General features: G+C 37.2%; 2 protein-coding genes across 8 annotated transcripts in view; one reads left to right on the top strand and one right to left on the bottom strand.

The window, feature by feature from the left end:
- Nucleotides 1-1,435, bottom strand: part of LOC126252886 (CTD nuclear envelope phosphatase 1 homolog) — a 99,995-nt gene extending 98,560 nt beyond the window's left edge. For 2 of the 4 annotated variants that reach the window (XM_049953851.1, XM_049953854.1), the window contains exon 1: nt 1,204-1,435. In XM_049953851.1, the coding sequence (XP_049809808.1) occupies nt 1,204-1,302 (99 nt within the window). In that variant the 5' untranslated portion in view covers nt 1,303-1,435. The remainder of the gene's footprint in view (nt 1-1,203) is intronic. The other 2 variants (XM_049953852.1, XM_049953855.1) reach the window with 1 other exon arrangement.
- Nucleotides 1,436-1,982: 547 nt separating this feature from the next.
- Nucleotides 1,983-14,836, top strand: part of LOC126252883 (tRNA (cytosine(72)-C(5))-methyltransferase NSUN6) — a 78,380-nt gene continuing 65,526 nt past the window's right edge. For 2 of the 4 annotated variants that reach the window (XM_049953846.1, XM_049953849.1), the window contains exons 1-3: nt 2,471-2,594; nt 14,259-14,442; nt 14,622-14,722. In XM_049953846.1, coding sequence (XP_049809803.1) covers nt 14,385-14,442; nt 14,622-14,722 — 159 coding nt within the window. In that variant the 5' untranslated portion in view covers nt 2,471-2,594; nt 14,259-14,384. Of the gene's footprint in view, nt 2,370-2,470; nt 2,595-14,258; nt 14,443-14,621; nt 14,723-14,836 lie in introns of those variants that run through there. The other 2 variants (XM_049953847.1, XM_049953848.1) reach the window with 2 other exon arrangements.

Genomic DNA, 14,836 nt, shown 5'->3' with positions numbered 1-14,836 from the left:
ACACATCAGGATAGTTAGAAATTGAGAATTATAATAAGACTTTGACATGGAAATGTCATATCAACTATTCTCAGATGTTCCAGATTAAGTTTTGGACCCATTAAATGGGGATGACAAAGAAGGAAAATGTATCACCATCTTCACTACCTCACCAATCCAAGTTGAAAGTCAGATTCACAGTCTGCACCTGATCCGATGAGCATTAAATAAGTTTTAATGACCGAAAAACAATGTGATTAAATCCAGTGGAACACAAAAAGCAGACTCAGAATTGTTTTTGGTGAAACAATTCTGCTCAGTGTTGAGTTGGAATGATTTGAGCAAAAGTAAAGAAAACCTCAATCACAACAGTTAAGTGAGGATTTCAGTGCCAAATCACAAGGGTCAGCATACAATGTTAAAGCATCTAAAATGTACGTCAAGGAAGTTTAAAAATTCTTACAGCAAGTAGTATCCTGGATGGAATAATAATAATAATAATAATAATAATAATAATAATCAGCCTTATCCATGTCAGTCCTAAAAGACACACTTTGTAAACCAGACAGTTTTAATTTAGTGTCTTACGACCTTTATGGTGGGCTAATACAATCCAAAGTACAATCCTCTCTGCATCTACCTGTATCTTGCACGACTAACATTGGGGGAGACTATAATTTTTGTAGATGAAGCGTATGTGTATGGAGGAATTAAGTTTTCAGAATGATATAACACTCCAATTGCTGTTGTGGTTTCAGTTGGTCTCTAAGAGACAGAAAAATTTCATCCATTTACACTATATGATACATTCATTGAATCGTATTTCAGTACAAGCATTTCTCCAAGATGAAACTGACATGCAGCGAACTCTGGCGTTATAAAATTTCATTCACAGCCTGGGATTCGCAGTAAGCATCATAACAGAAAAAACCTTGGTGCAGACCATCAGTTCAAGTACCACATAAAACAAATCAATTATTTAATTGTTGAAGCAACTGTTGGTGCAGGGTGGGTTAAACCAGCGAAGAAATCATAACAACTCTAGCTTTTAAGGTGAGAGACCATAAAAATTTGCTCATATGCATGGCAATAACAACACGAAATACAAAATAACAAAGCTTTTAACTATGTCTTAGACAGTCCGACACGCTTAAAACGTCGACTAACGAGAACGGCACAGTCGGTGGTGTAAAAATACCACGAAAGCGAACTACTAGTACTTACTGCTCTAACCTGTTTCTTCAATAAGAAACAAATACAGGTCCATACTCTTGACGCTAGGAGTAAAAACGCGCGAAGGCCCATTTGCAATTGTTTCAGCATTTGTGAAATCTTGCACGCACGTCTTTTTGAAAGGTACACAAGTGATTTAATTGAATCCGCGCTGAACGAAATCAGCAACAATCACATATCTATATGCACCGATACACAATAGTCGACGCCATGATCGACCCATTTCAAGGCACATCGTAGAAACACATGTCACATGCGGCTTACAGCAGAGATAATTGAAAGTGGAGTGGTGATTTCCCCGTTCTTCTCTTAAAAACGTAATGAACTAGTACTCACTGATCAATTTTGTAAAATCTTTACATCTCTCTAATTTCTGCTCACTTTCTATAACTTGAGAGACATTTGAAAATTCTGTTTCGTACTTGAGTATGAAAACTTGAGTTCGGCAATATTTTATAATGTACGAAAGAACTCCAGGTACTTTTTACCCCTGAAAAAAATTAGAGAATCGGCGATATCTTTCGTATCAGAAAACACGCATATTAAACAGAAGTAGCGAATGTTATGACCAGATCCTGTATTACGAAAACTTGTAAAAGTATTGGTTGCTCCAAGTAGGACTGCGTTCCCTACATAATTCTTTCGTCCCGTGTGTTTTCCTTTGAACTTTATTTACTGTGCATTGCTGGTGAGACTCCTTGTAATATTGTATATAAATCTGTGGGGAAGCTATGTAGTAGCGGGTTTTTATTCTATGTTCCTTGGTAGCGGGATGCTTTAAATGTAGTGGGAACGGGGAGGTAGCGTGAAGGCTAGAATGTAGCGACAGAATTGATATTGTTTTTCCCATAAGGGATAGCGGCGTATCCGTAGTGTGCAGTTCTGCGGGGTCATGGGAGGTAAAGTGAATTCAAGATGCGGGTGTGAAAAGTGATACAAGCCGATATCGCTAAGTGACAACACTGTAATGACGCTATGGTCACTGAATGTCCTCTCCTCCGAAGTGGATAGCGTAGTACTTGCATCGTCATTTGGAATAGTGAGCTTGTAAGGCGGATATTACCAGAACAAATGACAGCATGGGTCCCTGCAGCCCATTTCACTCCCGCGAAGTAGAACATTTCCTGACAGATCAATTTGAATACAGTGACAATCCGGTAAGTTTTATAGTGATACCTTTCTTCCTTTACAGAAATGTAAAGTGTAATAGAAAAACTGAATTTGTTGTTGATTGTTTGCCGTTTGTAAATAAATTGCAGAATGACAAGCAGAGGCTTCTGGCTTGGTTGATGACGACACCTCACTTCACAACACTCAGGGTTAATACATTGAAGTCGTCGGTGAAAGACGTTATAGCAGCAATAAATGATGCCCTGCAGAAAGTAAGCCATTCAGTCTAATAACTCGGTATATTTACATACATAAAGATATTGAGAAATTTTCATTGGAAAATCTCAGTCAGCTCTCATCATCACAAGAAGTGGGACTCTTATACTGAAATTGAATGACGATTTATTTATTTATTTACTACCTTATGCACTTATCCTTCTTTCCTCCCTTTGTGTCAGGACAGTTGTGTACTGTTGTGTATGTATTGGCAGTACTAAACAGTTGGGCTGTTGACAGTAAGTACTTGCCAACAATTCTGTCTCAGCACCTTTTTTTTTTTTAGTTTTCCCAAACTAAATATTAAGATCTACCTGTCATGAAGTCAGTTTATTACGTACTTAGTTATCTTAACTGGCTATTATTTGATGACTTGCACTCTGAAAACCAATACAAATGTTATCCAATTAACCTCTGTATTCACAGATCTTTGAATTTTGTGAATAAACCAAGATGGTCTGCCCATGATTGTTGCTTTCAAAATCAATGCAAAGTACCATATGAGTGCTGATTAGATTTGTGGAAAAACTTGCTCTGATATCTTAAACAGTAAAATACAGTATTAATGTTCTACAAGATTTATTTTGTTTGTGGACCACCTTTGACTTTCTAGGCCATCAACAGACAACTTAAGACTGAACAGTCCTCAGCTGTCTAATGTTGACCTTGAAAAGCAAAAGCCAGTTTATGAAACATAAATATTGAGGAACATTAATACTATATATTTCAGTTTTTAATATGTGTGTTTCTCCAAATGCTGACAGAAAGTCCCATAAATGTTACTATGATGTATCCAAGAATTTTGCAGGAAACTGACATAGATAATATGATTTACAGTTACACAGATTGGATCAACTACTGTACAGAACTGGAGTCTAATATGAATGCAGATGAATTGCTGTTATTCAGAGCTTGTAGTTGTTTCCATATAGATATGCTTTCACCATCTCATATTTGTCATGCGACTGAGAAACTTTGTAAGTCTTCATCAGTGAACAAACTTAGTATTATTTTGCTTGTTCCAACAACAGTATGATTTCTAGTAGCTGAGTTAAAATTTTATTCAATTGAATGACATCACACATGATGTAGAGAGAATGAAGAAATTAATGGAAAACTTCTTACATAGACTTCAGCATTGTCCTTATGTTTTTGTTTACTTTTTGATTGTTGCAGTCTTAAGAGGTCTATGAATCTGTTTTGCAAAGCTCTGATCCTTAACTGCTTTCTCGCAGACCTGCAGTTGATGCTTATCTTCCTTAGCTATCCTATTTAATTCCTTTTTTAGTGATTTTTAGTAAAAGCTTTAATTTTTTATACTAATAAAAGCAGTATAAAACAGCAAATCTAAAACAACTGTTTTGTATTGTTTTTCCGTAGCTGCACTGAAAGTATGTCCTAAGAAGTAGCATATTTAACACAAATGGAAAAGTCCTTTATAATTACTCAATAAAAGCTTTTGGATAATTCAGCTTAAATTCAATGCAGCACTCAATCCAACCGATCCAAATAAGAGCTGAAAAACTACTAAATTGCAGAGGTATTTGACAGTTGTGAAGAAAATTACAGATCTGCAGAATTCGGAAACTGTGTGAAATTTAAATTTACATGTGTCTGTCTCAACATCAATGACTCTGTAATTCTGATTCTAATCCAGGTGCATCAGTGAAGTTGTATCATTGATACAGAACATGGTAGGTTTCTAGGAATTTTCACATCCGAGGTCATTGACCTTAACCTTTGGTTTTGAATACCTCAAAATAGCCCACATTTTTTATTTTTTTAAAATATATTACAATCCTCCTATATGCTGCTATAAATATAGTAAATATCAAGATGGCACACCAAAGGCATCATGCCCAAAAAATTATTTCATCCACATCATTACACTAAGAAAATGCAGTTAGCAGCTAAGTATCTTGGTTTTTCCAGGACACCAGACAGTAGCAGTTACTATTACTTTGAGAAACTGGTGAATATTTATGCAGTGAACAGTCAGTCAGACGTTTATTTCAACCAGTCACCATTAGCTTGTCTCGTGGGTGTGGCTTGTTTACTCACTGCTGTGTACATATACTGTGAAGTAGTATTTAGCAGAAGTTCATAAAAAATGGATTTCATTTCAAAATTATATTGCAGCAATCCTTTTAAAGGTCATGGCAATTGTTGTAATATATAAAGGGCATTCAAATGAAACCTGGTCACTATTGTAAAGTAATGGTAACAATTTTATTAACTCGAAAATTTAGTTATACACAGTACACATACTAAAAAATAGTTGTCAAAACTGTTTGCACATTCATCCCATTGCGACACAAGCCATCCATGAGGAAGCTAGTCGGCTGCTGTTGGATCCACGCCTTGACCCAGTCACACACTTAGTCATCCTTTGCAAATCGATGTCCCTGAATACCTCGTTTTAGAGGTCCACACACATGAAAGTCACATGGTGAAAGGTCGAGAGTGTACGGTGGATGTTCCAGCAGTTTCCCACTAAAACTGCTGCAATGTCGTCTTCACCGCATTGGCCATGTGTGGGCAGGCATTATCATGCAGGAGGATAACACCATTTGACAACATATCTTGGCGTTTCGACTTGATGGCCTGTTTAAGGTTCTGTAAAGTGGCTTCATAACACTGGGCATTGACAGTGGATCTCTGTCCCAGGAATTCGACAATCATTGGGCCCTTGGGGTCAAAAAAGGAAGACATCATGATCTTACCAGAACTGGTGTGCATGGCCTTTGATTTCTTTGGAGGTGGTGAAGTCAGATATTTCCACTGCTTGCTCTGACACTTGCTTTCCAGTTCAAAATGGTGACACTATGTTTCATCACTTATGACAATACGCGACAGAAAGCCATATTCCTCCTGATGATAACGTTGCAGGTGACTCAAAGAAAGTGCCATTCTAGTATTGTGCTGCTCGGCAGTTAGCTGGTGGGGAACCCACTGTGCACAGATTTTTCAAATGTTCGAGTGTTGATGCATTACGGTGTGGACAGTGCCCACACTAATACCCAGTAACCGATGGATGTCGTCCATGGTGATTCTGCGGTTGTCTAAGACTAAAGCATCCACTTCCGCAACCATTTCTGGTGTGATGACAAGATGAGCCTGTCCAGAATGAGTATCGTCGCCCAGTGACTCGCTCCCCTCAAGGAATCGTTTGCGCCATTCTCCATCACTTGAATGACTCAAGACTGTACTCACCATATACAGCATTCATTCATTGATAATACATTTCACGGCCTCCAACTCCCTCCACCGCCAAAAATTGAATCACTCCTTGTTGTTCCTGCTTACTTGCCCGCATGTTCGGCAGTGGATAACTTATGTAACCACCTTCTTTTTGGCATGAAACCACGCTGGCGCTATGCCACATCAAACGGTGTGTACGCTTCAAGTCTCTCTACCATTATATGACACCACCATACCTGCAGTTATGTGGTGCCACCTTACATGTAAGGTAAAGGTAAATGCAGTGACCAGGTTTCATTTGAATGAACGTCATATTTCTAGGTGGAAAAATTTGCAGCAAATGTAGAAAGCAAATATTACAAAACCCATCAACACCTGTAAATGTTACTCAGCTGTTCTAGGTACTTCCAGACATGATAAGTGAAGATAAAATCGAATCGGGCATTGAATTGTTTCATCTCTAGCCTTCAGTATTCAGTTGAAACTCCGATGAAGAAAAAGGAAAAAAGAAGCTCCAGTGTGAGGAAAAGTACCATTAACAAAAATTGAAAATGGTTGCCTCAGTGTTGCAGCATACTTACATGAAACAATTGGAAAAAGAAGAGTGTGGGGGGGGGGGGGGGAGAGAGAAAGAGAGAGAGAGAGAGAGAGAGAGAGAGAGAGAGAGAGAGAGAGAGAGAGAGAGAGAGAGAGAGAAAAGAAATCATAAGTTTCACATAGATGGTGTGTGTGACAAAATAGAAATCATGACAGTACTTCCAAAGAGCTGGAGTACAAAGAAACCCATGAAAGAATTTTCTGCTTCAGATTATATGGTATGAAGAGCAAAACGGTTGGTTGCAGAATATGGTATATTAGTGATACCTAATCCAAATCCATGTAAGGCATTGTGTGAAAAAACTATTCCACATGTATGTGGTTTTTACTGTGATCATAACTGAACCATGTGATGCCAGTGCTGCTAGTGTTACAAAATCTTAATCAACTTAGTTTTTAGGTATTGTTTTGCACTTTAATACAGCTCGGACATTCTCTCATTTTTAGTAGCAATTCCTTCGAGGTATTTTTTTTTTTTTTAACTGTCACTTAATTTTAGTGTACTGATTAAATATTGGTTCTCACAATTTTGTGTCGTAGCCAAAGCACTGTGTCCTTGCCAGTGACAGCGAGATCCATTCTGTGTAAATTACATACAAAAAAATTACATATAAGTTTTGGTTAATTATGGGCTTGGTAGTTCTAGAGACTATAACAAAACTGTCATATGATTTCATTGAGGTGTTTGTATTGAGTTTACAACAGCTCATAGCACACTTGTATATCACCCAGCAGCAGTCACAGATCTTTGAAACCTCTAAAGAACTACTCAAAGTGTGTGTATGTATTGTTTGTGATTTTGCAGAGAGTTAAAACTTCACCTTTCAGGGTGAAGTTCAGGGATTTCATGCATGTGTAGCTTACTGCAGACACACACATTCTAATGAAATACACCGTAAGTCATATGTGCAAATATTTGACTGCCTTCAGCATGGTACTGTGTGTGTGTGTGTGTGTGTGTGTGTGTGTGTGTGTGTGTGTGTGTGTGGGCGCGCATGGACAGAATTGCTACCTAGTACAAAAACAGAAAGAATTTTGTGAATCTGTCCAACATCAGGAAGATTTTGATGTTACAGCAGAGTGACATTTTTTCCCCCTGCAGCACATGATAAAGGACCTTGTGATGGGGTTGCAGGGACTGTAAAAGAGATTAGCCACACTTGCCATCCTCATGTGGCTTCATGAAAACCATATTTTGGCACCACAACCGTTGCGTTAGCGGAGCAAAGGAAATATTCCTTCATGTGTCTTCAATTGTACATTGGCTTCCCATCATGATTGAAACCAAGTCAGGCAGAAGTAACATTTCAAAAATACAAATAGAGATACCACTTGTTGTAAGCTTCATAGTGTAATACCTGTTTACAAAGGTATAGTAAAAACAGAGACATATTCTGCTTCTTTAGTGCACAGAGGTGAGTTGTGATTGCTATAGTGAATGAAATGCTGTTAACATACAGAAATGGATTTATTTCCTGTATTGTGACAGTAATCAGTGGGTTGCACATGTCTTACAAATTTATGAAGAAATAGATACAGCCTCTTGGCCCATCAGCATCATTTGTGTTTCCTGTCAAACCATACATTTGTATTATTAGAAGAAGTGACATTTTCACAAGACTGAATCCACTGACACTAATTGGAAGGACGTACACTCTCCCTGTGTCAGATATGGTGAACATTAACAATTTAATTGGAGATTTGTGAAATGAGATATAACCATGTTTTATTGCCTTTTAATAGATGCAACACTGTCAGTGGTTCATAATACCACTACAACAATATAAGACATATCTTTGCACAACATTATGTATGAATTGTATTTATAATAATTTGTGTTACATATTTATGTGCTATCTTTTGCATTTTGGTAGTATTCTGATGCTGACAAAATAAATTCTTGGACATGATGCCTTTGGTGTGCCTGCTTGATATTTACGTCATTTATAGCAGCATATTGGAACAAAAGAATACTTTTTTTTTCTTTTTCAAGAAAATTTAAGGTGTGGTGTTTTGAGATATTGAAGGTCAAAGTTTAAGGTCAATGACCTTGAATGTGAAAATTCTTAGAATTCTGCCATGTTGCATGCCAGTGTAAAGCTCTACTCGTTAGCTTTTCAATGACACAGGGTTCATTATTGCTTCTGGATTAGAACCAAAATTACTGTCATTGATGTTGAGACAAACACGTGTAAATTTCACACAGTTTCTGAACTTTCTTCACAGCTGTCATATACCTCTACAAATTCTGGACCATGGGATGCACCAAATTTGAGAGAAACCTGAAATGGTCTTGTTTGAAATGTTACTTTTCTGCATGGAATTGTCATTGAATTACCCTGTTTTTTTTTCCAGTTGAACAGGCAATTCACAAGTATTTTATGTTTTGTATTTATTTAGATAGTTTACATCAATGTTGGAGCACTATAATCAGTCAATATACACTAAGTGTTAAAAATATTAACTAGACTTTTTCATCATCATCATCATCATCATCATCTTCTTCTTCTTCCTCTCTTTCCAAATCTTATTCATTCTTTTTGACTTGACTGATCTGTCTTCATCAGTAATGAAGTATCGTTTAGTTCATTAATTTTAGTTTCTCATGCATTTCTCAGCATATGGATTTGCACTTGAACTTCTTTTGAAATAACAAAGTATCCATTTCGTGGAAACTTTCTTGTTCAGATTCTGTGATTGTGTGCAGTGGTTTTGTAAAGGATATGATTCTTTGAGCTCAGCCTGACTATTAAGTAATGTAGTTGAGATTTCAAAAGGGGTGCTAGTTATTTTATTCATGAAGTTAATGCTGGTTAAAAATAAAGTCATTGTGAAGTTGTGTTCACATCAGTATGTGTTCTATAAATCCAAGGGCAAAATAATCCAAACCTACAGGATGTTCGGAAATTCCCATCACAAACTGCTAGGACTTTTAGAGGGCAGTGAATACATAATATTTTGGATTGGAACCCATCTCCATAAATGTAGTTTTCCGTTATGACAGTTTCAGTTCAGATGTTTAACTCATCTGCTTCTGTTTGGGGATTGAATTAGGTGTGATGTAATACAATTAGTAGGTAACAGTTTGAAAGGAAACATAATGGAAACCTCCATTTATCACTTAAGCTTATTTGTCTCTATTAATACTTAAACATTACATGTTTACATTATTCCAGAACAAAAAAGACACCAGCATACTGTGTGTACAGAATGTGATGTGATGTTTTCATGTTAACACCAACAAATGTGTTTAAGTGATAAATGGATGTTTTGTTATATTTCCTTACAAATTGTTACCTAATAATAATACTGCATCATACCCAATTCAATTCCTGAAGCAGATGCGGTGGAGTTAAGGTTAGTCAAGATTAGGTATTTTGTGTGAGGTAAATTTATTAAAAATGCATAACGGCGTGTCATACTGGCAGTTTATTAATTCTGTAAATATTAGCAGTTCCAGCTTACTGTATTGCGTTCACCTAATTTGACAATCTCCTGACAAATGATCAGGGTTTAAGTATTATATTCAAAAGTTTTTTTTTTTAGTTATATTTTCTGCCATGTTCCACACCCACGAGAATCATCTCATTTTTGAGTCTATGTAATGAAAACTGAATCTAATAAAATCTTAATTGAAACCATAGTTGAATTGAAACAGTATGTTTCTGGACATGAGTTCCTATTCAAAACATTATGTACTCACTCCCCTCTATGAGTCCTAGAAGTTTATAATAATAATTTCTGAACACCCTGTATAATTAATGTGCCTCTCGCACACTAATGAACAATAGATAAAGACTTTCTTAGCATCTAACTAGTCCACATTGCTCACAGACTCTTAGCAAGAAATTCATCTCTACGGACTGCCAACTAAATCTGAACTCTAACCGCCTAGCCTGCTCATACTAAACTCTATTGGCCACCAGTGTGACTTGAACTTTACCAATAGTATGCACAGGCCACTACAACAGGGCACTGTTCATAATGACTCAACAATTCATGAGGTGATTTGAGCTGTTCATTTACACTGAAGAGCCAAAGAAACTGGTACACCTGCTTAATATCATGTACGGTCCCTGCGACCATGCAGAAATATTGCAATATGACACAGAATGGGCTCGACTAATGTCTGAAGTAGTGCTGGAGGGAATTGACACCATGAATTCTGCAGGATTGCCCATAAATCCACAAGAGTATGAGGGGGTGGAGATCTCTTCTGCCCAGGCGAGGTGAAAGCTTTGTGTCGTGCAGCCATCAAGGGTACACAAGTGGGCCTTCGGCTCCAAAAGCCCGTATCGATGATGTTTCGTTGAATGGCTTGCATGCTGATACTTGTTGATGGCCCAGCATTGAAATCTGCAGCAATTTGTGGAAGGGTTGCACTTCTTTCATATTGAAGATTCTTTTCAGTTGTCATTGGTCCTGTGCTTGCAGTATCTTTTTCTGGCTGCAGTGATGTTGGAGATTTGTTGTTTTACTGGATTCCTGATATTCACGGTACACTTGTGAAATTTTCATATGGTAAAATCCCCACTTCACACTACCTTGGAGATGCTGTGTCCCTTTACTTGTGTACCAACTATAACATCACTTTCAAACTCACTTAAATCTTGATAACCTGGCATTGTAGCAGCGGTAACCAATCTTATTGCTGTGCCAGACACTTCTTGTCATATGTAGTTGTTGCCGACCGCAATGCAATCTTCTGCCTGTTTACATATCTCTGTACTTGAGTACACATGCCTATACCAGTTTCTTTGGCACTTCAGTGTATTATCTTATGTTTTAAATGTAGCTGTCACATTATTTTCATCACTACTTCATCATGTCTAAGTTGATGAGAGACCCTTCATACATATAAAAATTCCTATTTGACATTTATTTAACAAATAATAAACAATCAAGTTACAAGTTTTGGTGTGCATGCACCCCCTCAGCAGTCGATAAGTATAGTACTGCACCTCCAGTACCATATCAGCTAAGTAAAGACACCCAGCAAGCTAAAACATGTTGACAAATGTTGAGTTTCGTGGTTGCGCACACGAATCAGTATTTTCTAATGACATCATCTGCCTGATGAAGCACATAGGATGTTGTATCAATAATGATGTAATCGTGGCTGCAATAGCTAGAAATGTCACGTGTTGTTGAACACTATCCACAGCACATTAGAAAATGGGATTGAGATACGTTATTCAACCTTGCTATAGTAAATTAGCTTGTGTGCTGCTACCATGTCGGCCCCCATAGCATGGCTGCACACTAGAATCAATCATATTCAAAAAGTAAGAATGTCCCACTTAGGATAAAATCTTTATTATTATTAATAGTATCATTATTGAAGTACTCCTATTTGCTGTGATCTCAGCAACACTGAAGATCGTTCTCAGATACTTTACCTGGAAAAAAAGGAGGAATACGTATGTAATAATGGAACACACCTGAACAACCTATGGTATGTTTTGCTTGTGACATATTGTTTGCCTTTGGTGCAGATATACTCCCCATGACAGTCAAAGACTCATCACTGTTGTAACATGTCAAAAGTAATAATATCGTTCTGACAGATAATTCACACATAAGAATAGGGTATTATTGGATTTAAGGCCCTTGTTGAGAAAATATAGATTTTAGTAAAGGATTTCATTAAGTTCGTACTCTCAAAAATCATTCTTTGAGGTATTCTTGAAGTGATTGATAGATGGTAAGTTTTTACGTTACTAGCAAAGTTGAAGTTTCCACAAATTATGCCTTGCAGGCATCCATTAGTGATCTTCTTTATTACCCTGTAATCTCTTCCATTCTACTCCTTCTCATGGCATTCTCAAAGCCAGCAGTTTAAGATCACTTGTATACGTGAACATTGCAAGCCACTTTGGCTCTCCCATTGTAGCTGCTTTACAGTGACAAAAGTTGTTGTTGTTGTGGTACTGGCCCTCAGTCCAAAGACTGTTTTGTACAGCTCCCCATGTTAGACTTTCCTGAGGGAATATCTTAATCTCTGCATAGCTATGGCAACTTACAGCCATTTGAACCTGCTTATTATATTCAAACCTAATTCCCCCTTTAAAGTTTTTATCACCTAACCCCCATTCCCCTCTCCCCCAGTGTGTCCTTGCATTACCAAACTGACGATTCCCAGATACCTTAGGATGTGTCCTATCAACCATTCCCTTCTTTTGGTCAGTTTCTTTTTTCTCCAGTTCGATTCAGTACCTCATCATTTGTCATTCAATCTACCCATCTAATCATCACAATCTTCCTATAGTCCCACATTTCAAAAGCTTCCATTCTCTTCTTTTCTGAACTTCTTATTATCCATGCAAGACAGATACCTGCAGAAAAGATAGCCTAACACTGCAGTGTATATTTGATATTAACAAATTTCTCTTCTTCTGAAAAGCTTTTTTTGCCATTACCACTGTAAATTTTATATCCTCTCTACTTCAGTGGTCATCCACTACTCTTAGTGTCTCATTTCCTAATTTAATTTCCTCAGCATCATTTGATTTAGTTAGACTACATCCCAATACCCTCATTTTACTTTTGTTGATGTTAATCTTATAATCTCCTTTTAAGACACTGTCCAATCTGTTCAACCGCTCTTCCAAGTCCTTTGCTGTCTCTAACAAGATTACAATGTCATCAAGAAACCTCAAAGTTTTTATTCCTTCTTAATTCTTCTTTAATTTCGTTTCCAAGTTTCTCCTTGGTTTCCTTCACAGCTTGCTTAGTGTACATGTTGAGTAACTGTGAAAATAGGCTACAACCCTCACTCCCTTCTCCAACTATGGCTTCCCTTTCAACTCTAATAACAGCAGTCTGATTTCTGTACAACTTATAAATAACCTTTTGCCCCATATATTATATCCATGCTTCCTTTAAAATTTCAGAGTGTAGTCCAGCCAACACTGTCGAAACCTTTCCCTAAATCTACAAGAAATATAAACATATTTTTCCTTTCTTCAACGTATGTTCTAGGACAAGTTGTAGGGTAATTATTGCCTTGGGTGTTGATATGTTGATCCAGAATCCAAAGCAACCTTCTCTGATGTTTGCTTCTACCAGTTTTCCATTCTTCTGCAAGTAAATCATTCCTGTATTTTACAAGCCAGATAGAATAATTTGGTTGTGGCTGGCTCTCCCAAGGATCTCAATAATTCTGAAAGAGTGTTGTCTGCTGCAGGGTCCAAAGGTCTTTCAGCACTCTGTCAAATTCTCCTCATAGTATCATATCTTCCACCCTGTTTTCACCTACTCTGCCGTCTCTCTATATTACATTATCCTAAATTTATTTCCATTATGTAGACACTGTGTATATTCGTTCCATCTTCAGCTATAAGCTTTCCTTTCTTTGCTTAGTACTGACTTGCCATCTGAGTTCTTAATATTCATTTAGCTGATTCTCTTTTCTGGTAAAGTCATTTTCCTTTTTCTTTAAGCACCATCTATCTTTCTCCTTGTTGTGTATGCTTCTTCAGCCTTGCATTTGTGCTCTAGCCATTTCTGCTTAGCCACTTTGCATTTTCTGTCAACCTAATGCCGCGTCCACATGCTTGTCAAACCTCGACAAGCCATCACAATTCAAATGTGTGGCTAGGACATTTGGCTGACTTATGTAGGCTTGCTAGTACTTGTTGTCGATCCGGTTGAGTGTCGGTTTTTTGGCACAAATCGAAGGAGGTTTGCGGCAAGTACTTGCGACGCCTCCACATGTTTGTTGTGGACCTAGTATTGTTTGTGCACTGGCGATGGATAGAAGTGCGTTCCTCTTTGTGTAGAAGTAGGCTACAGCAGGGAAAATGAATACTGGTGACTGGTCCAATGAGGAAATTTACAATTCATCGAATGTTATCAAGCAGAACCCTGCATTTGGGACCTGAGGAACAAAGACCATAAAAAAAAAAAAAGTGGCTGATGCCTGGAGTCATCTCGGTGAAGTTTTAAAGAAACCTGTCAAGGAGATTAAAAGCAAAAAGGAAATTCTTATGGTCACATTTCGTAAACATTTAAAGAAGAAGCAAGATTCTATTCATTCTGGCTCAGGTACAAATTTCTTTATTTTTTTAATATTTACATAATACATACAATAAATTTGATAAATAGATGATTGGAACAAAGTGTATATTTTTCAAAGTTCTATATTTATTTTTACTAAAATAGTTGTGTTACTAACAAAATAAGTATGTATATGACGTAAATAATAAGTAATTATTTTCCCTCAGGAGTTGAAGGTATTTACAAACCAGTTTGGTTTGCATACCAGCTTATGGAATCATTTCTGCTGCAAATATATACCAACAAGATTGGTTTGAACTCGGATACGGTAAGCAAAAACACTTCAGTATTTTGGACGCCATCGATTTTGATTTTTACTGTTTCTATAATATGAAGTACGTGCTTCAAAATTAAGAAGTCAGAACTCCTCATGAAGCATTTG

This window comes from Schistocerca nitens, chromosome 4 (genome assembly GCF_023898315.1).
Source record: "Schistocerca nitens isolate TAMUIC-IGC-003100 chromosome 4, iqSchNite1.1, whole genome shotgun sequence".
Classification (NCBI taxonomy): domain Eukaryota; kingdom Metazoa; phylum Arthropoda; class Insecta; order Orthoptera; family Acrididae; genus Schistocerca; species Schistocerca nitens.
Note: the sequence above shows the minus strand (reverse complement) of the source record. Positions and strands in the feature narration are given on the sequence as shown.